The sequence below is a fragment of the Dasypus novemcinctus genome, chromosome 18, assembly GCF_030445035.2.
Source record: "Dasypus novemcinctus isolate mDasNov1 chromosome 18, mDasNov1.1.hap2, whole genome shotgun sequence".
In the NCBI taxonomy this organism is placed as follows: domain Eukaryota; kingdom Metazoa; phylum Chordata; class Mammalia; order Cingulata; family Dasypodidae; genus Dasypus; species Dasypus novemcinctus.
The window spans coordinates 77,977,501-77,998,371 of record NC_080690.1 but is presented as its reverse complement, the minus strand read 5'-3'; the positions used below and the strand labels follow the sequence as shown (position 1 = coordinate 77,998,371).

Below are 20,871 nucleotides of genomic sequence, written 5' to 3'. Positions count from 1 at the left end.
CTCCTCTGTAATCTAACAAACTACCCCCTGCCCTCCGCTTCTGTAAATCAGCCCACAAAAGCAAAATTTCACCTAGCAACAATGAACAAAAGTCATGCTGATTCCACATAAAATCCTATATAAACATATGAAAACTGAAAAGTGGGGCTCAGAATTTGGAGACTGATTCTCCTCTGGGCCAGTGCATAATAAATCTATCCTTTCACCTCTCTGAGTGCTATTTGGGTTACTCTGCCATTCAGAACTCCTGGCTTTGCTGCAATAAAACTATTATTGGAAACTGGAAGAAAGACAATCCTTGTTTTAAAGTTGCAGACAACTTAGCAAGATTAACTCCTGGTGTTTTATGGAAGGTAGAATTTGAAAATGGCAAGTCTGGGCTTTAGCTGGAGAAATTTCCAAAGTAAACCCAGAGAATGCAGCTTGGCTTCTGTTTGCAGCTTATACAAAATGCTAGATGAGAGAGATATACTGAGGACTGAAATGTCAGAAAAAAGAAATCAGAAACTGATTTTGGAAATTCCAAGCCTTTGAAAATCAAGCTCCCAGATGAAAGTGCCCCATTGGAGGAGTTAACTAAACTTGGAACTTGCAAATCCAAGATTAAAGATGCAGTTATCTTGGAAAGACTTATGAAAAGCCTTACGTCTGATGGCTTGGACCCCTGCTTCTTGCATGCTAAACCAACAAGGTTTTTGAGAGAGCCGTATGAATAAAACCACTGTCAGCTTGGACTAAAGCATCATGGAAAGGAGAGCTTGAAGAAGAAACAGCTTTAAGAGGAAAACCATGGAAGCTGAGATCTGGAATTGAGACATCACCTTGGACCAAGAGAGGAACCCCACCCATGTGTATAGAGAGGGTGAGTTTGCCCGGGCAGTTGAAGAGGGTGGATGTTCCTGTCTGATGTTCTGGGAGAGTTTTGCTACCACAGAGTACAGAGAGGGTGGAATACATTCCCCAAGGATCACCCCACAGGTCTGAGAGGGGTGGACCTATTCCCCATGGATTAGGAAAGGTCAGGTGGTCAACTTATTGCTCTGAGTGGGTTGAGCCTCTCTGCCAAAGGTTAGGGGGAATGTTGTCTTTACATCACTGTGCTAGGAGGGTTAAGATTGAGTAAGATGTGGAAATCACCCCAACACTCTGGAGGGTGAGGCCTGGAGCTTGGTCGACACCCAGCTGCTTGATGAGGGCAGAACCAAGAAAATGGCTGTTGGCCAAGCCTGTGCAAAGAGTGGGTTCCCATAAGGCACCAAGGAGAAGAAACCATCATCTTAAGAATGACTCTCAGAGTCGAATGGAGGATGCCCTGCAGGTTTACTGAACTGTAGAGGACCTGTGACTCATATTGCCTTCCCAATTTCTCCTTATTTCAATGAAAATGCTTGTCCTTTGTCTGTCCATTTGTGTATTGGAAACAGATAAATTGTTTTGTTAGTTTCAGAGGTCTATAGCAGAGGTGACTTTACCCCAAGAAAAACTGTATTTCTTTAAATTGATTGTGATATGATTTAGTACTTGCATTGTTACTGATTCAAGTTTTTTTTTTTAAATTATAATGTCTTTTTGGAATTCAGAGGGTGGAGTATATCAGTTCGATATGGCTATGAATTCCAAAAATAGATATCGAATTATGTTTGTAATCTAGTCTGTACCTGGGCGTGATTAAGTTATGATTAGCGCTTTGATTGGGTCATGTCATTAGGGTACAGATAAAAGACATGGCAAAGGACAAAGTTAAGGGTTCTTAATGTTGGAGGTTTGATGTTGGTCTTAGGCTGGAGCCCTGGGGAGAAACAGAACCATTCACCGATAGTCTATAGCTGACCTTGTGGAGAGAGGCAAAGCCTAGAAAGCCTCATAGTCTACAGCAGACCTCATGGAGAAAACAGAAGAGCTGAGCCCAGAGGAACCCAGGAAGCCTAAACCCTCACAGACATCAGCAGCCTTCTTGTTCAAACACATGAAAATAGATTTGGTGAGGGAAATAACTTATGCTTTATGGCCTAGTATCTGTAAGCTCCTACCCCGAATAAATACCCTTTATAAAAATCAACCAGTTTTTGGTATTTTGCATCAGCACCCCTTTGACTGACTAATACACCATACATGTGAGGATCTGTTTCTGAACAATCAATTTGGTTCCATTGGTCTACGTTTCTGCTTTATGCAAGGACCATGCTGTTTTTACCACTATAGCTAGGTAATATGATTTAAAGTCTGGAGATGAGGGGTTCGCTTTTCCTTTTTAAATGTTTCTAGCTATTCAGGACCCCTTACCCTTACAAATAAATTTGATAATCTTGTTTTCAATTTTTTAAAAATGCTGGTGGAATTTTTTGTCAGGATTGCATTGAATCTGTACATCAATTTGAGTAGAATTGACATCTTAAGATATTTAGTCTTCTAATCTGTGAGCATGGAATGTTCTTTCAGTTATTTAGGCCTTTTTAGAATGTCTTTTAACACTGAGTTGCAGTTTTATGAATACAAGTGCTTTACATCATTGGTTAAGTTTATTCCTGACTATTTGAGTTTTATCAGTCATATTTTATTTTCACCACTCTTTTGACACTTTTACTTTTACTGATATAATCTTCATTTCTAGACTCTCTTCCAGGCCTCGCTCTCCTGTCTTTTCTTTTCAGGCTCTCGCACATCCTTTAGTATTTCCTGGAAATTGGTCTATTGGTTAGAAATTTTCTCAGTTTCTGTTTGTCTGTGAATATTCTAAACTTGCCCTCATTTTTTAACAGTAATCTAGCCAGCTATAAGATTCTTGGCTGGAAGTTTTTCTCTTGTAGTGTCTTAAATGTATCATACCACTGTCTTCTTGCCACCATGGTTTCTGATGAGAAATCAACATTTAATCTTATTGGGTATCTCTTATATGTTATGCATTGCTTTACTTTTGTTGCTCTCAAAATTCTCTCTTTGTCTTTGGCATTTGATATTCTGATGACTATGTGTCTCAGAGTTGGTCTATTTGGATTTTTTCAGATGGGAGTACATTGTGCTTCTTGGACATGGATATCTGTGTCCTTCAATAGGGTTGGGAAATTTTCTACCATTATTTCTTCAAATATTCCTTCTGTCCCGTTTCCCTTTTCTTCTCCTTCTGGGACACCCATGACATGTATGTTTGCATGTCTTTTGCTGTCACTTAGTTCCCTGAGACCTTGTTCAATTTTTTCCATTCTTTTCTTCACCTGTTCTTTTGTATGTTCATTTTCAGAGGCCATTTCTTGAAGCTCACCAATCCTTTCTTCTGCCTCCTCAAATCTGCATTTATATGCTTCCAATTTTTTTAATATTCATTCATTGTGCCTTTCTTTTCCATAAGATTTGCTATTTTTCTATGTATGCCTTCAAATTCTTCTTTGTGCTCATCTAATGTCTTCTTAACATACTTAATCTCTTTAGCCATCTCACTGAATTTATTAAGAAGATTTGTTTGAACATCTGTAATTAGTTGCCTCAACTCCTTTATGTCATCTGGAGGCTTATCTTGTTCCTTTAACTGGGTCATATCTTCCTATTTCTTGGTATGGATTGTCATTTTTGGTTAGTGTCTTGGCATCTGGCTTTCTAGAGTATTCTTTTTTTTTTTTCTTACACTTTTTTTTTTTTTAAGATTTATTTCTTTCTCTCCCCCTACCCCCTGCCCTGGTTGTCTGTTCTCTGTGTCTGTTTGCTGCGTCCGCTTCTGTTGTTGTCTGTGGAGCAGAAATCTGTGTTTCTTTTTGTTGCATCATCTTGTGTCAGCTTTCCGTTTTGGCAGCGCCATTCTTAGGCAGGCTGCACTTTCTTTCGTGCTGGGTGGCTCTCCTTACAGGGCGCACTCCTTGCATGTGGGGTTTCCCTATGTGGGGGACACCCCTGCATGGCACGGCACTCCTTGCGCGCATCAGCACTGCACATAGGTCAGCTCCACACGGGTCAAGGAGGCCCAGGGTTTGAACCGCGGACCTCCCATGTGGTAGACGGACGCCCTAACCACTGGGCCAAGTCTGCTTCCCTAGAGTATTTATTCTGGGTGCAGTTTTTCTCTTGAGTTTAGGGCTTCCTGCCCTTTCTCCTTTGCTGGTTGTCCAGTAGGAGCCAAGGATACTATAGTAGTTGGTGCTATAAGCTGTGGAGGCTCAAGCTGCCTTCCTTGCCCCAGGGACCAATAAAGCTTTTCCCAACTTTCTCCTTTGCTAGGTGTAGGTACAGGGTCACAGCTGTGTAGAATAATCCAAGTCGTGGAGACCAGGACTGTAGTTGCCCAGAGAAACTGATGAAGCTTCGCATCCCTTTCTCCCCTGCCTGGGGCTGGGATGGACCTGCAGGTGTGGGCAGCAGTCTATGCAGCGTGGGTCCAAGATGACTGCAGTTCCCCCAGTAGACTTCTGATTATTCAGTCTGCACTGCCAAATGTACCTACAGTTACCTGGATAGGCTGGTGCAGGGCTCACCAGCTTCCTCCCTGCTATGGTGAGGCTGAAGCCTAGCCTAGAGCTGCAGGCAGATCTGGGTGAAAGACACAGATCTCTAGCAGCGCTGTGATTTTCAGTCAGCCTGGCTTCCCCTCATTCTGGGGGCAGAGTCAAATGGCAGCTACTGGCCTCTTTCTGACTTGGACAGGTTCAAACTTTAGCTGTTCTTAGGGTTATACTTTAGCCAGCCAAATTTACTAATCACTAGCTGAAATAAGTGACCAACTGTATCTTCCTCCCCCTTTTTTGTGAAATGGAGTTTCCAATTCCAGCCACGAAATAGCTCCTGAGGTGGCCTGCACTGCCAGAGTAGGATGATTACCAGCCTCTGCAGCTTGACCGGTAATTTCCTGGAGATGCTGGCTCAGGTCCCTGCAGCTTCCTCATTGCCAGAGGTTGGGCTGGGGCTTGTGCTAGAGCTGTCCTCTGACCTGGATGGAAAGAAGCCAGTCCCCACCAGCACTATGATTTTCAGTCCACCCCACTTCCTCTCGAGTCAGGCACAGAGTTAAGATCGTGGCTACTGGCCTCTTTCTGACTTGGACAGGCTCAAATTTTAGCTGTTCTCAGGATTATACTTTAGGCCACCGAATTTGCTCATCAGTAGCTGAAGTTGGTGCCCAGCCCTCTCTTCTTTCCCCTTTTTTGGGAAGTGGCGCTCTCAATTCCAGTCACAGAACAGCTCCTGAGGTGGCTTGTGCCTCCAGTGGAGGATGGGCACTGGCCTCCATGCTGTGGAGCACTCTATTTATGAGTCTTCTCTGCAGATAGGCAGTCTCCTCCTTCCATTCCTTCAAAGATGCTGTAGGTCATGCTTCTGGTCTCCTGAAGCCCCCAAACAGGTGCTTCGGCTAGCTCCAGAGAGCTCTGGGTGATTACTAACTGCTCTGTAGCAGAAGCTGACTCTAGGAGCTCCTTACTCTGCCTGCCATCTTGCTGGTTGAAACTTGAATACATTTTGGAATAGATATTATGTCTGAGACACTTCTCTCAGGCTCAAAATATTTAGAGACTGAGCAAGACCTTGATTTGTGCATTAAAAAAAAATATTCATTCCAGAGACAAACATTTGTAAAGTGCATGTTTTAAACAAAAGTTGTTATATAACTTAGGCATTTATAAACCAAATATAAACGTTGTTATCAATGGATTAGTCATTAAAAGAATTATACAAAAAGCAAAATAGAGGTTAAAATAAAGGAGATAAAATGGTATATTAAAAATAACTGAATAATTTTTTAAAACAAAGAAATGGGAAATAAGGAAACATAAAAGAGATGAGAAAATAGAACAGCAAGATGTAAAGTTACATCTAACAATATTAGTAGTTATATTAAATGAAAATGGATGAAGAAATCGAACTAAAAGATTAGGTTAGCTGTTTAAAAAAGGACCAAAATGTATGCTGGGCTTTTTTTTTTCTGTCAAGAGAAATGCTTTAAATGTAAACAAAGATGAGTGAGGGAAACGGACTTGGCCCAATGGATAGGGCATCTCCCTACCACATGGAAGGTCCATGGTTCAAACCCCAGGCCTCCCTGACCCGTGTGGAGCTGGCCCATGTGCAGCGCTGATGCGCACAAGGAGTGCCGTGCCACTCAGGGTTGTCCCCCGCGTAGGGGAGCCCCATGTGCAAGGAGTGCGCCCCCGTAAGGAAAGCCGCCCAGCATGAAAGAAAGTGCAGCCTGCCCAAGAATGGCGCCACACATATGGAGAGCTGACACAGCAAGATGATGCAACAAAAAGAAACACAGATTCCCAGTGCCACTAATAAGGATAGAAATGGTCACAGAAGAACATGCAGCAAATGGACACAGAGAGCAGACAACTGGAGGGGGTGGGGGTCAGGGAAGGGGAGAGAAAGAAATTAAAATAAATAAATAAATAAATCTTAAAAAAAAAAAAAAAGATGAGTTGAAAGCAAAAGGATACAGAAAAATATACCATGCAAGCAAGAACCAAAAGAAGGCTGATATGGCTATATTAAAACAAAATAGATTTTAATGCAAGAAATATTAGATATCATAGCAGTTTAATATAGTCATAGATTCCAAAAATAGATATTGGATTATGTTCGTAAACTGGTCTGTACATGGGCATGATTAAATTATGACTAGGGCTTTGATTGGACCACATGGGTAGGGTGTTGAGTCCCCGCCCCTAGGTGGGTGGGAATTCACAGATAAAAGACATGGCAAGGACGGAGTTGGAGAGTTTTGATGTTGGAGTTCAATGCTGAAGACTTAAGCTGGAGCCCTGGGAGATAAGCACACAGAGGAAAGAGAAGCCAGCCCCAAGAAGAGAGGAACCCTGAGCCCAGAGAGAAGTAAGACCCAGGAAAAGAGGAATCCAGGAAGCCTGAACCCTCGCAGACATTGGCAGCCATCTTGCTCTAACATGTGAAAATAGACTTTGGTGAGAGAAGTAACTTATGTGTTATGGCCTGGTATCTGTAAGCTCTTACCCCAAATAAATACCCTGTATAAAAGTCAACAAACTTCTGGTATTTTGCATCAGCACCCCTTTGGCTGACTAATACAGTGAAAAATAGTCAATTCAAGAGAAATTGATAATAATCCTGGGTATGAACCTAATACAGATACAAAATCTGTAAAAGAAGTTCTGACAGTGCTAAAGAAGTCTAATAAGCCTATAGCCATAGTTTGTATTTTAACACACCTCTTTCAGTAACCACTTTCCACATAAAAAAAAATTCCATAGAAAAAAGAAAAAAAATACTATTCCAAAATATCAAAACCAAAAAAAAAAGTAAATAAAATACCATTTTCTTCTATCAATTTAACAAAAAAGTCTTGATACTAAAATATATTTTTGGATAATGCATAAACAGCTTTTAAGTTGATAAATCAATACTCGTTACCAAAGGGCAACTAAGTTATGAAGCTTAAATATCCCCCCAAAAACGTTTATATCTTTCCACCTGGAAATTTAACTTTCAGTAGTTTAGTCTATAAAACAGTTAAGGCTGTTTAAAAGATTTACAAATTATTCATTTCAACAACATTTATAGTAGGAAATAAATTGGAAGAAATCTAAATGTGCAAAAACAGGAAGTCATTTAATTGCAGGTGTTCACAGAGTAGAACACTATGTAGCAAATTAAAATCATATCATGGAAGTAATTTATAGCTATGCTGTGAAAAAGTATTCTTTGGCATGAAACAGTCTACAATTTATTGGTAAGTAAAGAAATAAAATAACAAACCAGGAGATACAATATCACTTATTTTAGGATTTTTTTCTCTTTATTAGAGAAGGTATGGGTTTAGAGATATAATCCTGCATAAAATACAGGATTCCTACATACCACCCTCTTATTTACCCCTTGCATTGGTATAGAACATTTGTTACAACTGATGAAAGCTTATTTTTATAATTGTACTATTAATTATAGTCCATGGTTCAACCTAGGGTTCACTGTGTAGTGTAGTTTGATGGATTTTTTTTTCCTAGTAATATATGCACAACTTAAAATTTCCTATTTTAATCACATTCAAATATATAATTCAGTGCTATTAATTACACTCACAACGTTGTGCTCCCATCACCACCAGTCACTATCAAAACTTTTCCATCACCCCAAACAGAAACTGTGTACCAATTAAGCACTTCTTATGGTAATGTTTGGATATACTCATAGTGGTAACAATTAAAAACCACAGCAGGGGGGGTACTGGGTTCCTGGCCAGTGGTGCTCTGTCGTGGTCCCTAGGGGAGCAGCGACAGTCTCCCAGGTGCAGCGGCGGGGACCGGGAGGGAGTGAGGGTTCAACAGTGAGCCCCTGATGCTAATGACTATGCTTGTGAGCTGATAAGCCTAAAATAAGAACAAGGCCTAGAGCAACATTGTGCCTGGGAATTTCCTCCTGTCAGCCTTCATGTTACTCAAATGTGGCCAGTCTCGAAGCCAAACTCAGCATGTAAATGCAATGCCTTCCCCCCAGCGTGGGACATGACACCCGGGGATGAGCCTCCCTGGCACCGAGGGACCACTATCAACTACCAACTGATGATGCAACTGGAAAATGACCTTATACGGAAGGTTCAATGTGGATCAGCAGAATATCCCTGTCTACATAAAATAACATGACTTTAAAATGCTGTTTGACCTAAAGTAAGGGGGAAATGGAAAGGAGAAATGAGTTTATATGGCTACGAGTTTCTAAAAAAGAGTCTGGAGGCTGGCAGAAGGATTGCCCTCATGCACAACTGAGCAGAGTCAGAGAGACAGATAAAGCAGATACAACCCCCAGATATTGGTTCCTTTGAGGGCTAAAGAGACCCATGGGAGTTATGGTCATGGCCGATGGGGTTAACTACCAGGGCAGATGGCCCCTCTTTGGAAATGGTGTTTATGTGTGATGAATCTGGACTCAGATGGGATCTCCCTTCATAAGACTTTCATGCTAATGTGCTGGAGGTGCAGTTAATGTTGGGGTTTAAGATATATTTAGGGGATTTGAATCTCTGGACTGACAATGTGATAGCCAGGTCCTGAGCCTCAACAGACTCCTCCAGCACCTACAATCTGTTTTATTGGACTTACCACACTCAGCTAAGATGGAGTTGAAGAAGGACAACCACCACACCATGGAGCCTAGAGTGATTACAACTGAAAGTGGGAGGATTGCATCCAGCATCCATGTGGAATCTGAGCCTCCTCTTGACATAGAGGTGCAATGGACACAACCAATCCAATGTCCACATAGAAGAGGTGGCATTGGATTGGGAAAAGTGGACATGGTGGCTGATGGGTATGGGGAAAGGCAGGAAGAGATGAGAGGTGGAGGCGTCTTTGGGACATGGAGCTGCCCTGGATGGTGCTTCAGAGGCAATCACCGGACATTGTATATCCTCACAGGGCCCACTGGATGGAATGGGGGAGAGTATGGGCCATGATGTGGACCATTGACTATGAGGTGCAGAGGTGCCCAAAGATGTACTTACCAAATCCAATGGATGTGTCATGATGATGGGAGGGAGTGTTGCTGGGGGGGGGGGAGAGGTGGGGTGGGGGGGTGGGGTTGAATGGGACCTCACGTATATATTTTTAATGTAATATTATTACAAAGTCAATAAAATAAAAAAAAATTAAAAAAATAAAAATTAAGCACTTCTTAATCATATGGCACAGTATTCACATTCCTAGGCAATTTCTCAGAGAAAGCTTATGTTCACACAAAAATCTATACATCAATGTTCACTGTAGCTTTGCTTGTAATAGCCCTAAACTGGAAACAACCCAGATATCCTTCAAGGAGTGAATGGATAAAGTAACTGCTGTGCATCGTACAATGGAATTCCACTCATTAATAAAAAGAATGAACTGTTACTACACACCCCAACAGGGAAGGATCGAAAAGGCATTATCCTGGGCAGAAAGAGCCCTTTCTAAAGATTACATAATGTATGATGCTATTTATATAACCTTCTCAAAGTGATAAAGTTATAGAGATGAACAGATCAGTGGTTGCCATGGTACCAGACTGGCTGTGGGGAGAGTTGAGTATAAGAGGATAGCATAAGCGATTTCCTTTGTGGTGATGGAACACTTCTGTATCTTAATTGTCATGGCGGCTCTACAAATCTATACAGATGATAAAATGACATAGAGGAGCAGGTGAAGCCAGTGGTTGAGTGCCCACTTCCCATGTACAAGGTCCCGGTTTCAATCCCCAGTATCTCCTAAAAAAAAAAAAGATGACATAGAACTATACACACAAACATACTAACAAAAAGGAGTATATGCAAAAACTGGTGAATGCTGAGTAAGGTCTTTGGCCTAGTTAACTTTATTTTGGCAATGTCAATTTCTTGGTTTTGGTAATACACTATAGTTAAGTAAGATGTTACCACTGGGGAAAGCTGGGTGATGGGCACATAGACTCCTCTGTGCTATTTTTGCAACTTCTTATGAGACGGTGACTGTTTCAAAAGAACAATCACTTATATATTACCACAATGAAATTTTAGAGAAATCATTTAAAAATCTTTCTTTGGCAGGACTTAGACGGGGCACAGAACTAAGGGTGGGTGGAGCCCTGCCCACGGAGGATTTGTGGCTTAAGAGGAAGATGTTGTCACTGATGGCTTCTTGGTTCCTGAGTCAGTTATGAGCAGGAAACTGTGCATAAGACAAGAACCAGAGGGTCAGAGAGAAAGCTTGACCCACGTATCTTGGGGACGAAGTGGGCAGAAGAGAGCTGAAGTCTCCCCAGCTCTTTGCTCTGCACAGCTGAAAGCAGGATCTTGGTTCAGGCAGAAGGAACGCTATGCTCACAGACTTCCTATGCCTGCTTTGCCTTGGTGAGTCTCCAGCACCGGGACAGATGGGTTGGGCTTGTTGGGAAAACTCATGGTAAAGTGGGAGTTAAGATGGGGAGCCTGGCGAGTACAGAGGTGATGGCCTCTGTGCATCGGGCGTGTGTTGGGGTCTGTGGGATGTGTCTTCACATGCATTCACGGTGCTCACACAGAGGCAGGAAAGCCAAGAGTCAGAGGTCTCTAGTGACATGCTCTGTTGACACAGCTGAGAAATGCGTGACTAAGATGGGACCTCCGAGTCTGCATCCTCCAAACACCACCGTTTAGGCAGGAACATTCCACAGGACTATTAGGGGGGCAGGGTTGAAAGTACAAAGGATGCAAAGCTCTGGGTTTGGGTATGAGGCATTAGAGAAGAGCTAGTAGTAAGGATGAAGGATAAGAAGGCATCTTTGTCTGCCCAGCCCCACTTGCAGGTCCATTTTAACCATCCTAAATTGAGTGTAATGTAGGCAAGGAGAGGTCAGTTTGTGAAAAGGAATCTCTGGACTGTGATCTTAGTTTGGTCCTTAGGCACTCCAGACGGGAGCCGGCAGCAGGTCCTAGCTCCTCAGTATTCTTCCCCTGTCTCTCCCTCCTCCTCCCTCCTCTGGCAGTAGCCTCTCCCTACACTCATTTGTGTTTAAAGATGACCTTCAGTCAGGACACCCCAAACCTGCCAGGGTAGTGCAGAGTAGGCTGGCAATCAAGGGAACGCTCTCTTCTGCCCTTTCTCCCCTGACCATCATCGTTGTTTCTGAGGATCGGTCTATCCTGCAAGAAGCTCCAGTCCAATTCTGTTGGAAGTTTCCAGAACCCATGTCGAGGTGGATGTTCTGCTCTCTGTGATGGGACATTCTGAAGACGTCCGCAGCCCTGCTCCAGGTCCAATGCCGCCAACATTCAGGGAGCTTAGAAATGGCCCGACAGCACTGAATCCGTGCATCAGGCGTCCTGGAGACCAGACATGCCATTGCACTGTTGGACATTGCTTACAGGAGCTGGTGCACGTAACCATTCTTTACCTTAATCTTACCCCAGATTTTTGATATTTGAGGCTATATATATCTTGACTAGAGAGGGTTAAAGTACCTAACTTAAATACTTAAAAATAAGTTTTTAGACATTTATTGAGGTAAAATTCACATTACAGTGGAGCAGGTGGAGCTCAGTGGTTGAGCACATGTTTCACAAATACGAGGTCCCAAGTTCAATTCCCAGTACCGCCTAAAAAAAATTCACATAATATTTTAAAGTGTACAATCCAGTGGCATTTAGCACATTCACAATGTTATGCAACCATCACCCCTGTCTAGTTTTTAAACATTTGACCACCCCAAAAAGGAATCCTCTACCCATTAAACAGTCACTCTCAATTTCCTCTTCCTCTCAGCCCTGGAAACCATTAATCTGCATTCCATCTCTATGGATTTACCTGTTCTTGATATCCCATCTAAAATGGTATCATACAATCCATTACCTTTTGGTCTGGCTTCTTTCACTCAGCCTAATATATTTGAGATTCATCCATGCTGTAGTGTGTATCACTTCATTCTTTTTATGGCTGAAAAATATCTTACATGAAAATTTTAAGCTTTCTAGATGATGTGTTTGAAAGGATCTGTCAAATTGTAAATACCCAGTAATTGGTAGTTTTCATTATCATCTTCTTTAGATGGTACCTCCTAAAACAAAAACAAACAAGCAAAAAAAAAAACAAATCTCACTGGGGAGCAGCTGTAGTTCTGTGACTGAGCACCTACTTCCCATGTACAAGGTCCTGGGTTCAGTCCCCAGTACCTCATAAAAAGAAAAGAATAATGGGAATTAGGGTCTGAAGAGAAGACTGGCTAGTTGCAGAGCTGAGATGTCATGAGTCTAAGTGCAGGAGTGGGGGAGGACCTGAAAGGAGGCCACGAGAACTGACCTCCTGGACCACCCATGAACAGATTTCCTACCATCCAGTCCGGCCATCGTCAGCCATGAACAAGCCCCCATCTCCTTCCTTCTCAGTGGAGCCTGGGGCATCTTATTCTGAATCGATACATGGGTCACGACAAGGCACGGACATCATCAGACACTACATGCTCCAGAAGATTTCAGGAGCTTTCCTCAGAAACAAGTCCCAAAACTGGTGTCCAATTAGTCCCACAGACTTATGGTAGAAGAGGATATAAAGAACAGAGCACAGAAAAGGGCAGAAGAAGAGGATGGCTGAATAAGGTAGAGTTCAAAGTTGTAAGTGAGAACATCTGGGACCAGAAAATGTCTTGAATTTCCTGTGAAGAGAAAGATCTGGTCAAAGAGAGCAAATCTCTCCCTCCGAATGATGGAGGAAACTCTTCTCTCATACTCCACAGTAAAACAACCTTTGCATTATTTAAGAAGTAAGGGTAAAAACTGCCATCACGCAAAATATGAGAAGAAAATGTAGGCGAATACTGAACAATTTCTAAATGGAAATCTCAATAAAGAAGGTCTAATGGTGAAAACCAACAAACAAAAAACATCAGAAAGGATTGCTGAGATTTTTCTACATAAACTTAACTTCTGAATGACAAAAAATGTGACAAAACTAAAAAGGTAAAAGATAAACCTGGGGAAATATCTACAAGGATTATGACAAATCTTGAGCAAATCGATAATGCTTTCTCAACGACAAATACATTATTCACTTCTCATGAAGGTTTCTCTTACAGGGCTATGTCTGGGTTATGAAGATGAGAAAAAGAATGGTGAGTGTTCTCCCACTTAAACTTTATTTCTTCATGCCTCCCAAGCTTCTTGTCATATTTCCTTTAGTCCTCTGAATTTCAAGGTAAAAAGTCAAATTAACTCTGAATTCTTTCCAGAGAAATTTCCCAAGCCCTCCCTCCTTGCCTGGCCCAGCTCAGTGGTTGAGCGCAAGAGCAATGTAACTCTCAAGTGCCAGTCTCCTTTCCAGAATGTTACATTCCTGCTGGAGAAGATGCACGTCCCTGGGTCCTGGCAGCAGAGATCATCAGGAAACGATGCTGAATTCCTCCTCACTGACCTGGAGCCCAAAGATGCGGGGAAGTACTTTTGTACCTACAACACAGCCACCTCCCACAAGTGGTCAGAAAAGAGCGAATCCCTACAGCTGGTGGTCACAGGTGAGGGGCAGCCTCAGATGTGTTCTTTGACTCACACATCCCCTTTCCTGGGATGTTTCCTGGCAGGGAAGAAGGAATCCAGGAAACCAAAAGGTGGAGGCAACATCTTCAGTGTTAGGGACCTGGGAAATAGGAGTGGAGTGTGGAGACAAACGGATTCTGAGTGGGTTTCAGTGACATGGTGTGGGGAGATGGTGAGTCCCCAGGTTCAGTGGAGGACGAGATGCCCTGGCCCCACCTTCACCTCCACTGCCTTGTTCTCTTCAGGATCACTCCTGAAACCTTCCCTCTCAGTCAGCATGGACCCCGAGAAGACCCCAGGTCAGAGCGTGACGCTCCGATGTCTGATTCCATACAATGGAACGGAGCATATGGCTATTGCACTGCTGAAATCCGGCACTCCAGGGCCATTACAAGTCGAGGAAATAAGGAAAAACCAAGCTGATTTCGTGCTCTCGACGTTGACTAGCAATGACACCGGAAACTACAGCTGTGTATATTACCAGTGGATTCCACCCCACTTGGGTTCCTTCCCCAGCAACAGCCTGGAGATCCAGGTGACAGGTGAGGATATGGAATAACACTAACATTTGACATTTGTCCAGAACTTTCTACATTCCAGTCTTCATGATAAATATTTACCTCCCATTAGCTCCTATGAGGAACTTCCTATGAGGATGGTTCTGTTGCTAGTCCTTTCTTGCAGATGAGGAAACTGAGGCTTATGGAGATTAAGTGACCTCCCTGATGTCATAAAGATAATCATTTCCACATTAGGTATTCAAAAATAAATGCAAAATCACTTCCTTTTTATTCTACAGCAGAAGAAACAGGAAAGGTGACCAGCACACCATGAGAGTTGCAGGGAAGGTGAATAATGGAATATGGGGGGCAAAGAGAATTTGTTGATGAGGGCATGGTGCAGGGAACTGAAAAAGAAAATAATAAAGAGAAGGAAGAGAGGATATATGTGGGAGGACCATTATGGTAGTGACCTGAGGTCACAAACAAGCAGGATAGGGGATAATTTCCTACACTGACCATCCATCCATCCATCATCTTTTCATTCATTAACCACTCAACAAAATCTTCCAATTGCTTAGAGTTACTTCCAGAAGGTCAAAAGGGCTGTGTCATGGACAATCCCTGAGGAAACCCCACAATCATCAGTGTTGTGTTGAAGTAGCCTTGTGCCAGCCTCAACAACTTACCTCGGGCTTGGGGCATGATGAGAAAATGAGCACTTAATAGCATTTCACCTCTGATTACCCTCTTTCTGAGGCTCACCTTCTCATCACTTTATGAAGCTGGGACCTCTTTTGTGGGAATAAGGTGCTCAACTACTTAAGCTCCATCTGCTCCCAACAATCTTACTACTTATGCTCTAAAAATGTGCTGATCACCCTGACATTGGTTTCATATGGATTTCCCAATAACTTTTTATTGCAGTTTTAAGAATTGTCGTATCCACAGTTAAACATCCCAAAAAACTGACAATGAGTTGCCACTTCCGACTCCATACCCTGGGGAATCATCTGATTTCCCCTTTCCCCTGAATTCTTCACCTCTATCTCAGTTATGACATTATTTCAGAAGATAAGCTATGGTGACAATTGTCAGTCGTTCATTTTCCAAGTCAGCCTTCCACATGCTGACTATACTCTGCTTTGCAAATCGCTTTATTATTCTGCTCACTACGTATTGACTAATGGGAATATGGATGCTTCTTGTGCAGAAGAAAATTAATTAAAAGCATCTTCACAAGATGTCTGTCCATTCCCCCCACAAATTCAGGAATTTTGCTATGTCCTGGACATACCATGGTGACTGAGGCAAATCAGGTCTTTGGACAAAAGATGTTTACATACTCAGTTGAAAGACAGAAATAAACAAAAATGTCAGATTAATATTACTCCATTACAGATGGAGAATAACTGAGCAATGTTGCATTCCTAACCTGGTCTTCTCCTTTGGGTTTCACGAGGTGTCAGCCAGGACTGGGCTTTCAGCTGGAGGCTCAGCTGGGTGGGCATCACTTCTTCACAGCCAGGGTTGCTGCCACCAGTCAGTTCCTTGCAACTAGGATTTCGAGAAACTTACTCAGAGCCTACAGGGTGAGACAGCCCCTAGGGTGAATTCGCCAGCAAAATGGAGTCTTACAGAACAACGAAATCACAGGAATGACATCCTATCACCTTTGCAATATCCTATTGGTTAAAAGCAAGCTGATGTCCCACTCACACCCCCTTACCCACAAGGGCAGGAGCACCAGGAGAGGGGCACACGAGGCCCACCTTGGGTCTGCCCACCACAGGCATGAAGGATGAGGATAAGGTCTGGGAGACTAGCAACGGCAATGTCCAGAGGTGTGAGTGTTGTTGGTATGGTCGAGAAAGGAGAGCAGAGAAGGAGAGGGTGGAATGGGGAGGGGTTGGGATGGTAGGGAGGATTCAGAGCCTGGATGCATTTGAATCTGTCCTAAAAGGACAAGAAGCCATTAGTCGGATTGAAGCAGGAACATGGAGTGATTTTATTTTAATGCTTTTAGGGTCACTCCGGCTGCATTTAGAACATAGGGGACTGAAGTGGCACAGAAGGATAGCAGTTGCTGCATTCCAGACAACAGGGTATTTTAATTTGAACTGAATGTCACTGAGGAGATAGTGATATGGATTGATCTTTAGACATATTTTTGAGATAAAACTCACTGCTATTGGAAATGGACTGGATGCAGTGTCAAAGGGAAGGGAGAAATATGTGAATTGCTCCTAGATTTTGAATCTAGGATATGGGCAAATGGTAGTGCTCCTTGCTTATGTAGGAAAGATTGGAAAGTATTAGGACTGGAAGGAGAAAGTAATGATGTCATGGAAAATAATACCAAAATCCAGGAGTATTAAGTGAAACGTCCTGAAGCTCTCGCCATGGTCTGGAGACACAAAAGTACGTAGGGGATGGAAAGCACCATCTCTTCTCCGCTCCACACAGAGGATGTGCAGTCCACAAGCGGGACATGAGGACCTGAGCCTGAGCATTTCCTTATAATCATTGTGACTTTCTTGCATCCTGATTCCTAGATGAAAATGGAGGACAAGGAGTGCTCTTAATTAAAAAAGCAGGTAAGACCATTAGGGCGTAGGAGCTCAGCCTGCCTCCTGGGGTGGGGGCTCCCCTTTGCTCTCTGTCCACACACAGAATCTTCATGCCCATGTCTACAATGGCACTGGAAGGGGAGCCCTTCCTTGCCAGGGAGATGACCTCTAAGGCACTTCCAGATTCTGAAAAAGCGGGCGAGTAGATATGATTCCAAAGAAACAACACAGAGACCATAATCTACCATTTTGCATAGTGACAAACTGCAGGGAGTCAGGGAGAGTCTGGGAGTCCAGGAACTTTGGGAATATGTATGATCTGGGACTTACTAAAATTTTAAACTTCTCAAAACACAGGTGAATATTAAGACTGTTTTTCTGATATTTTTCTAATGTTGCTCTCCCAGGAAGTACAGACTACAATTCTGTACTTTATACTCAAATTCTCATAAAATTAAGAGCCTCTGGCAACTATGAGCTAAAACAAGAACTTTTCCAGTCTTTTTAAATTTTTTTAAAAAGATTTATTTATTTATTTCTCTCCCCTTCCCCCCCCCAGCCCCAGTTGTCTGTTCTCTGTGTCTATTTGCTGCGTTTTCTTTGTCCGCTTCTGTTGTCAGCGGCACGGGAATCTGTGTTTCTTTTTGTTGCGTCATCTTGTTGTGTCAGCTCTCCGGGTGTGCGGCACCATTCCTGGGCAGGCTGCACTTTCTTTCACGCTGGGTATCTCTCCTTACGGGGCGCACTCCTTGCACGTGGGGCTCCCCTATGCGGGGGACACCCCTGCGTGGCACAGCACTCCTTGTGCGCATCAGCGCTGAGCATGGGCCAGCTCCACATGGGTCAGGAAGGCCCGGGGTTTGAACCGTGGACCTCCCATGTGGTAGACAGACACCCTTACCCCTGGGCCAAGTCTGCTTCCCATGGTTAAACATTTTGACGCCAATTTATATGGTCAAATTGGCCATTAAAGACTGGATAATGGGAAGCGGACGTGGCCCAGTGGTTAGGGCAAATGTCCACCACATGGGAGGTCTGCGGTTCAAACCCCGAGCCTCCTTGACCTCTGTGGAGCTGGCCCATGCGTGGCACTGATGTACACAAGTGCCCTGCCACATAGGGGTGTCCCCCCGCATAGGGGAGCCCCATGCACAAGGAGTGCGCCCCGTAAGGAGAGCCGCCCAGTGCGAAAGAAAGTGCAGTCTGCCCAGGAATGGTGCCACACACACAGAGAGCTGACACAACAGATGACACAACACAGATTCCCGTGCTGCTGACAACAACAGAAGCGGATAAAGAAGAAGATGCAGCAAATAGACACAGAGAACAGACAACCGGGGCAGGGTGGTGGGGGAGGGAGAGAGAAATAAATAAATAAATAGATAGATAGATAGATAGATAGATAGATAGATAAATAAATAAATAAATCTTTTTTTTTTAAAGATTTTTAACCATCCAGAAACTCATACTCTTCCTGTGATCTACTCCAAAGAGTCAAACTTGTTAAAGGAAGGATTTGTTTGAGTCTATGCTGGTGAATCAACTTTAAAAAGGATGCCAACCTGCAAATTAATTATTTATTTTTGAAAATATTTGATTTATTTATTTATTTCTCTCCCCTTCCTCCCCTACCCCAGTTGTCTGTTCTCTGTGTCCATTTGCTGTGTGTTCTTTGTCCGCTTCTATTGTTGTCAGCGGCATGGGAATCTGTGTTTCTTTTTGTTGCGTCATCTTGCTGTGTCAGCTCTCCGTGTGTGCAGCACCATTCCTGGGCAGGCTGCACTTTCTTTCATGCTGGGCGGCTCTCCTTACAGGGCGCACTCCTTGTGCGTGGGGCTCCCCTACGCGGGGGGACACCCCTGCGTGGCAGGGCACTCTTTGCATGCATCAGCACTGCGCGTGGGCCAGTTCCACAGGGGTCAAGGAGGCCCGAGGTTTGAACCGTGGACCTCCCATGTGGTAGACGGACACCCTAACCACTGGGCCAAATTCCGCGTCCCCTGAAAATATTTTTATTCACCATTAGCAGGCTTAAAAAATGACTGCTGCTACAGCTCTATGAACACAATTCACACCAGGAACTTTTTCTTGCAATGATCTGAGATCTGATAGTGTAGAAGAGGAAGGGCATGTCAGAAATGAGGTGGGAGATCTAGTAAGCTGTGAGAAAGAAATGGAAGAGAAGCTTTTCTATTTTAAGCTCTTGTATAATTTTTCTTTCTTTCTAAAATTGAGATATAATTCATACACCATAAATTCGTCCTTTTAAACTGTGCAATCCAGAGTCTGTCAGTATATTCACAAGATTGTGTAATCATCACCACTAGTGAATTTTGCTATATTTTCATCACTCCACAATGAAATCCCATACTGAGGTGAGGAGCCCCCGCTTCTCTAGTCAGGGGGCTCGGGGTGGGGAGGCGCAGGCGTGAGAGGACGCGCAGTGGCTCGAAGGACAACTGCAGAGACGAGGCGGATGGCGCAGGTCTACTTTATTGAGGAAGTACAAGCAGTTTTATAGAGTATGAAGAGAGGGGATTGGTGGAGGGTGATTGGGTTCTGATAGGCTAGATTAGCTGTTGTTGCCTTATAAGGGCATAGAGGCAGAACTCGTCTACTAGGCTGGTCAGTAGTTACTAGGGAGAGCTTAAATTTGAGAGGGCTGAGCTGGATAGCTCCCTGATAGGTGGAAGAGAGCAGGCGTGTCTTTACGAGGTAGGAGGCCCTGAGATTGGCCCAGACGGAGGTGGTGTGAGGGGGCTTGCGTGAGTTTCCCCTGCGGGGAGGCGTAGGTGCATACCTCGTCCTGAGGGGCCAACCAAGGGAGGCGTATTTCATGCCTCAGACCTCGGAGGCGGCCAGTTCTTAAACTTTTGCATGCTTGCCCTCACCATACCCATTAGCAACCACTGCTCTTTTCCCCACTTCCCCTGCCCCCAGCCCTAAGCAAACACTGCTCTATGTTTTGTCTCCATGGATTGCCAGTTTCGGGCATTTCTTATAGATGGAATTATGCAGATATGTGGCCTTTTGTGACTGGCTTCTTCCACTTAGCATACTATTTTCAAGATTCATCCATGTTGTAGCATGTATCAGTACTTCATTCTTTTTTATAACTGAATAATATTCCATTTTACATATATACCACATTTTGTTCATTCTTTCATCAGTTGATGGGCATTTAGGTTGTTTCTACATCTGGGCTATTTTGAATAATGCTACTATGAACATTAACACACAATTTTGTATGAACAGATACTTTCAATTCTCTTGGGTATGTACCTAGGAGTGGAATTGCTGGGTACTACGGTAATCTTATGTTTAACTTTTGAGGAACTGCCAGATCATTTTCCAGAGTGACTGTACCATCTTACATTCCCACCAGTAACACTTGTGGATTCCCACAGCTCCACATCTTTGCTAATACTTTTTCTTTTCCATTTATTATGGCTCCTAGTGTGTGTGTGTACATATGTACTTTCTTAAAACCTACTTTCTGAATTCAAATTTACACTATCATAATTCTAAACAGAATAAAATGTCCTTAAGTACAGGTGTGTTGTCCCCAGCCCATATTTGTACTCTTGAAGCCATCAGAAGGGGGCCCCAGACTCAACTACCATGAGAAAAGAATGATGAGTTTCATCGCCTAACCTTAACCCAAGGATAGACTTCCTTGGTGGTTCCTGAGACTTCATTTTTGTCTCACCTAAAACTGTATCCCATTGCTCTGTCTGCTTCCTTCAGACCAAGATCTTAGATATTCTGTAATTTGTTTGGGCTGTTTGTAACTAGTGGTGTGAAATTTGGCCAGCTATGTGGACATCACAGGGTGAGCCAA

The 20,871-nt window shown here is 43.3% G+C and overlaps 1 protein-coding gene across 1 annotated transcript in view; it reads left to right on the top strand.

Moving 5' to 3' along the window:
* The first annotated feature begins 10,677 nt into the window (after positions 1 to 10,677).
* VSTM1 (V-set and transmembrane domain containing 1) overlaps positions 10,678 to 20,871 on the top strand; it is a 39,861-nt gene continuing 29,667 nt past the window's right edge. The window contains exons 1-5 of the mRNA XM_071209011.1: positions 10,678 to 10,807; positions 13,504 to 13,539; positions 13,657 to 13,938; positions 14,206 to 14,502; positions 17,016 to 17,057. Of these exons, the coding sequence (XP_071065112.1) occupies positions 10,774 to 10,807; positions 13,504 to 13,539; positions 13,657 to 13,938; positions 14,206 to 14,502; positions 17,016 to 17,057 (691 nt within the window). The 5' untranslated portion in view covers positions 10,678 to 10,773. The remainder of the gene's footprint in view (positions 10,808 to 13,503; positions 13,540 to 13,656; positions 13,939 to 14,205; positions 14,503 to 17,015; positions 17,058 to 20,871) is intronic.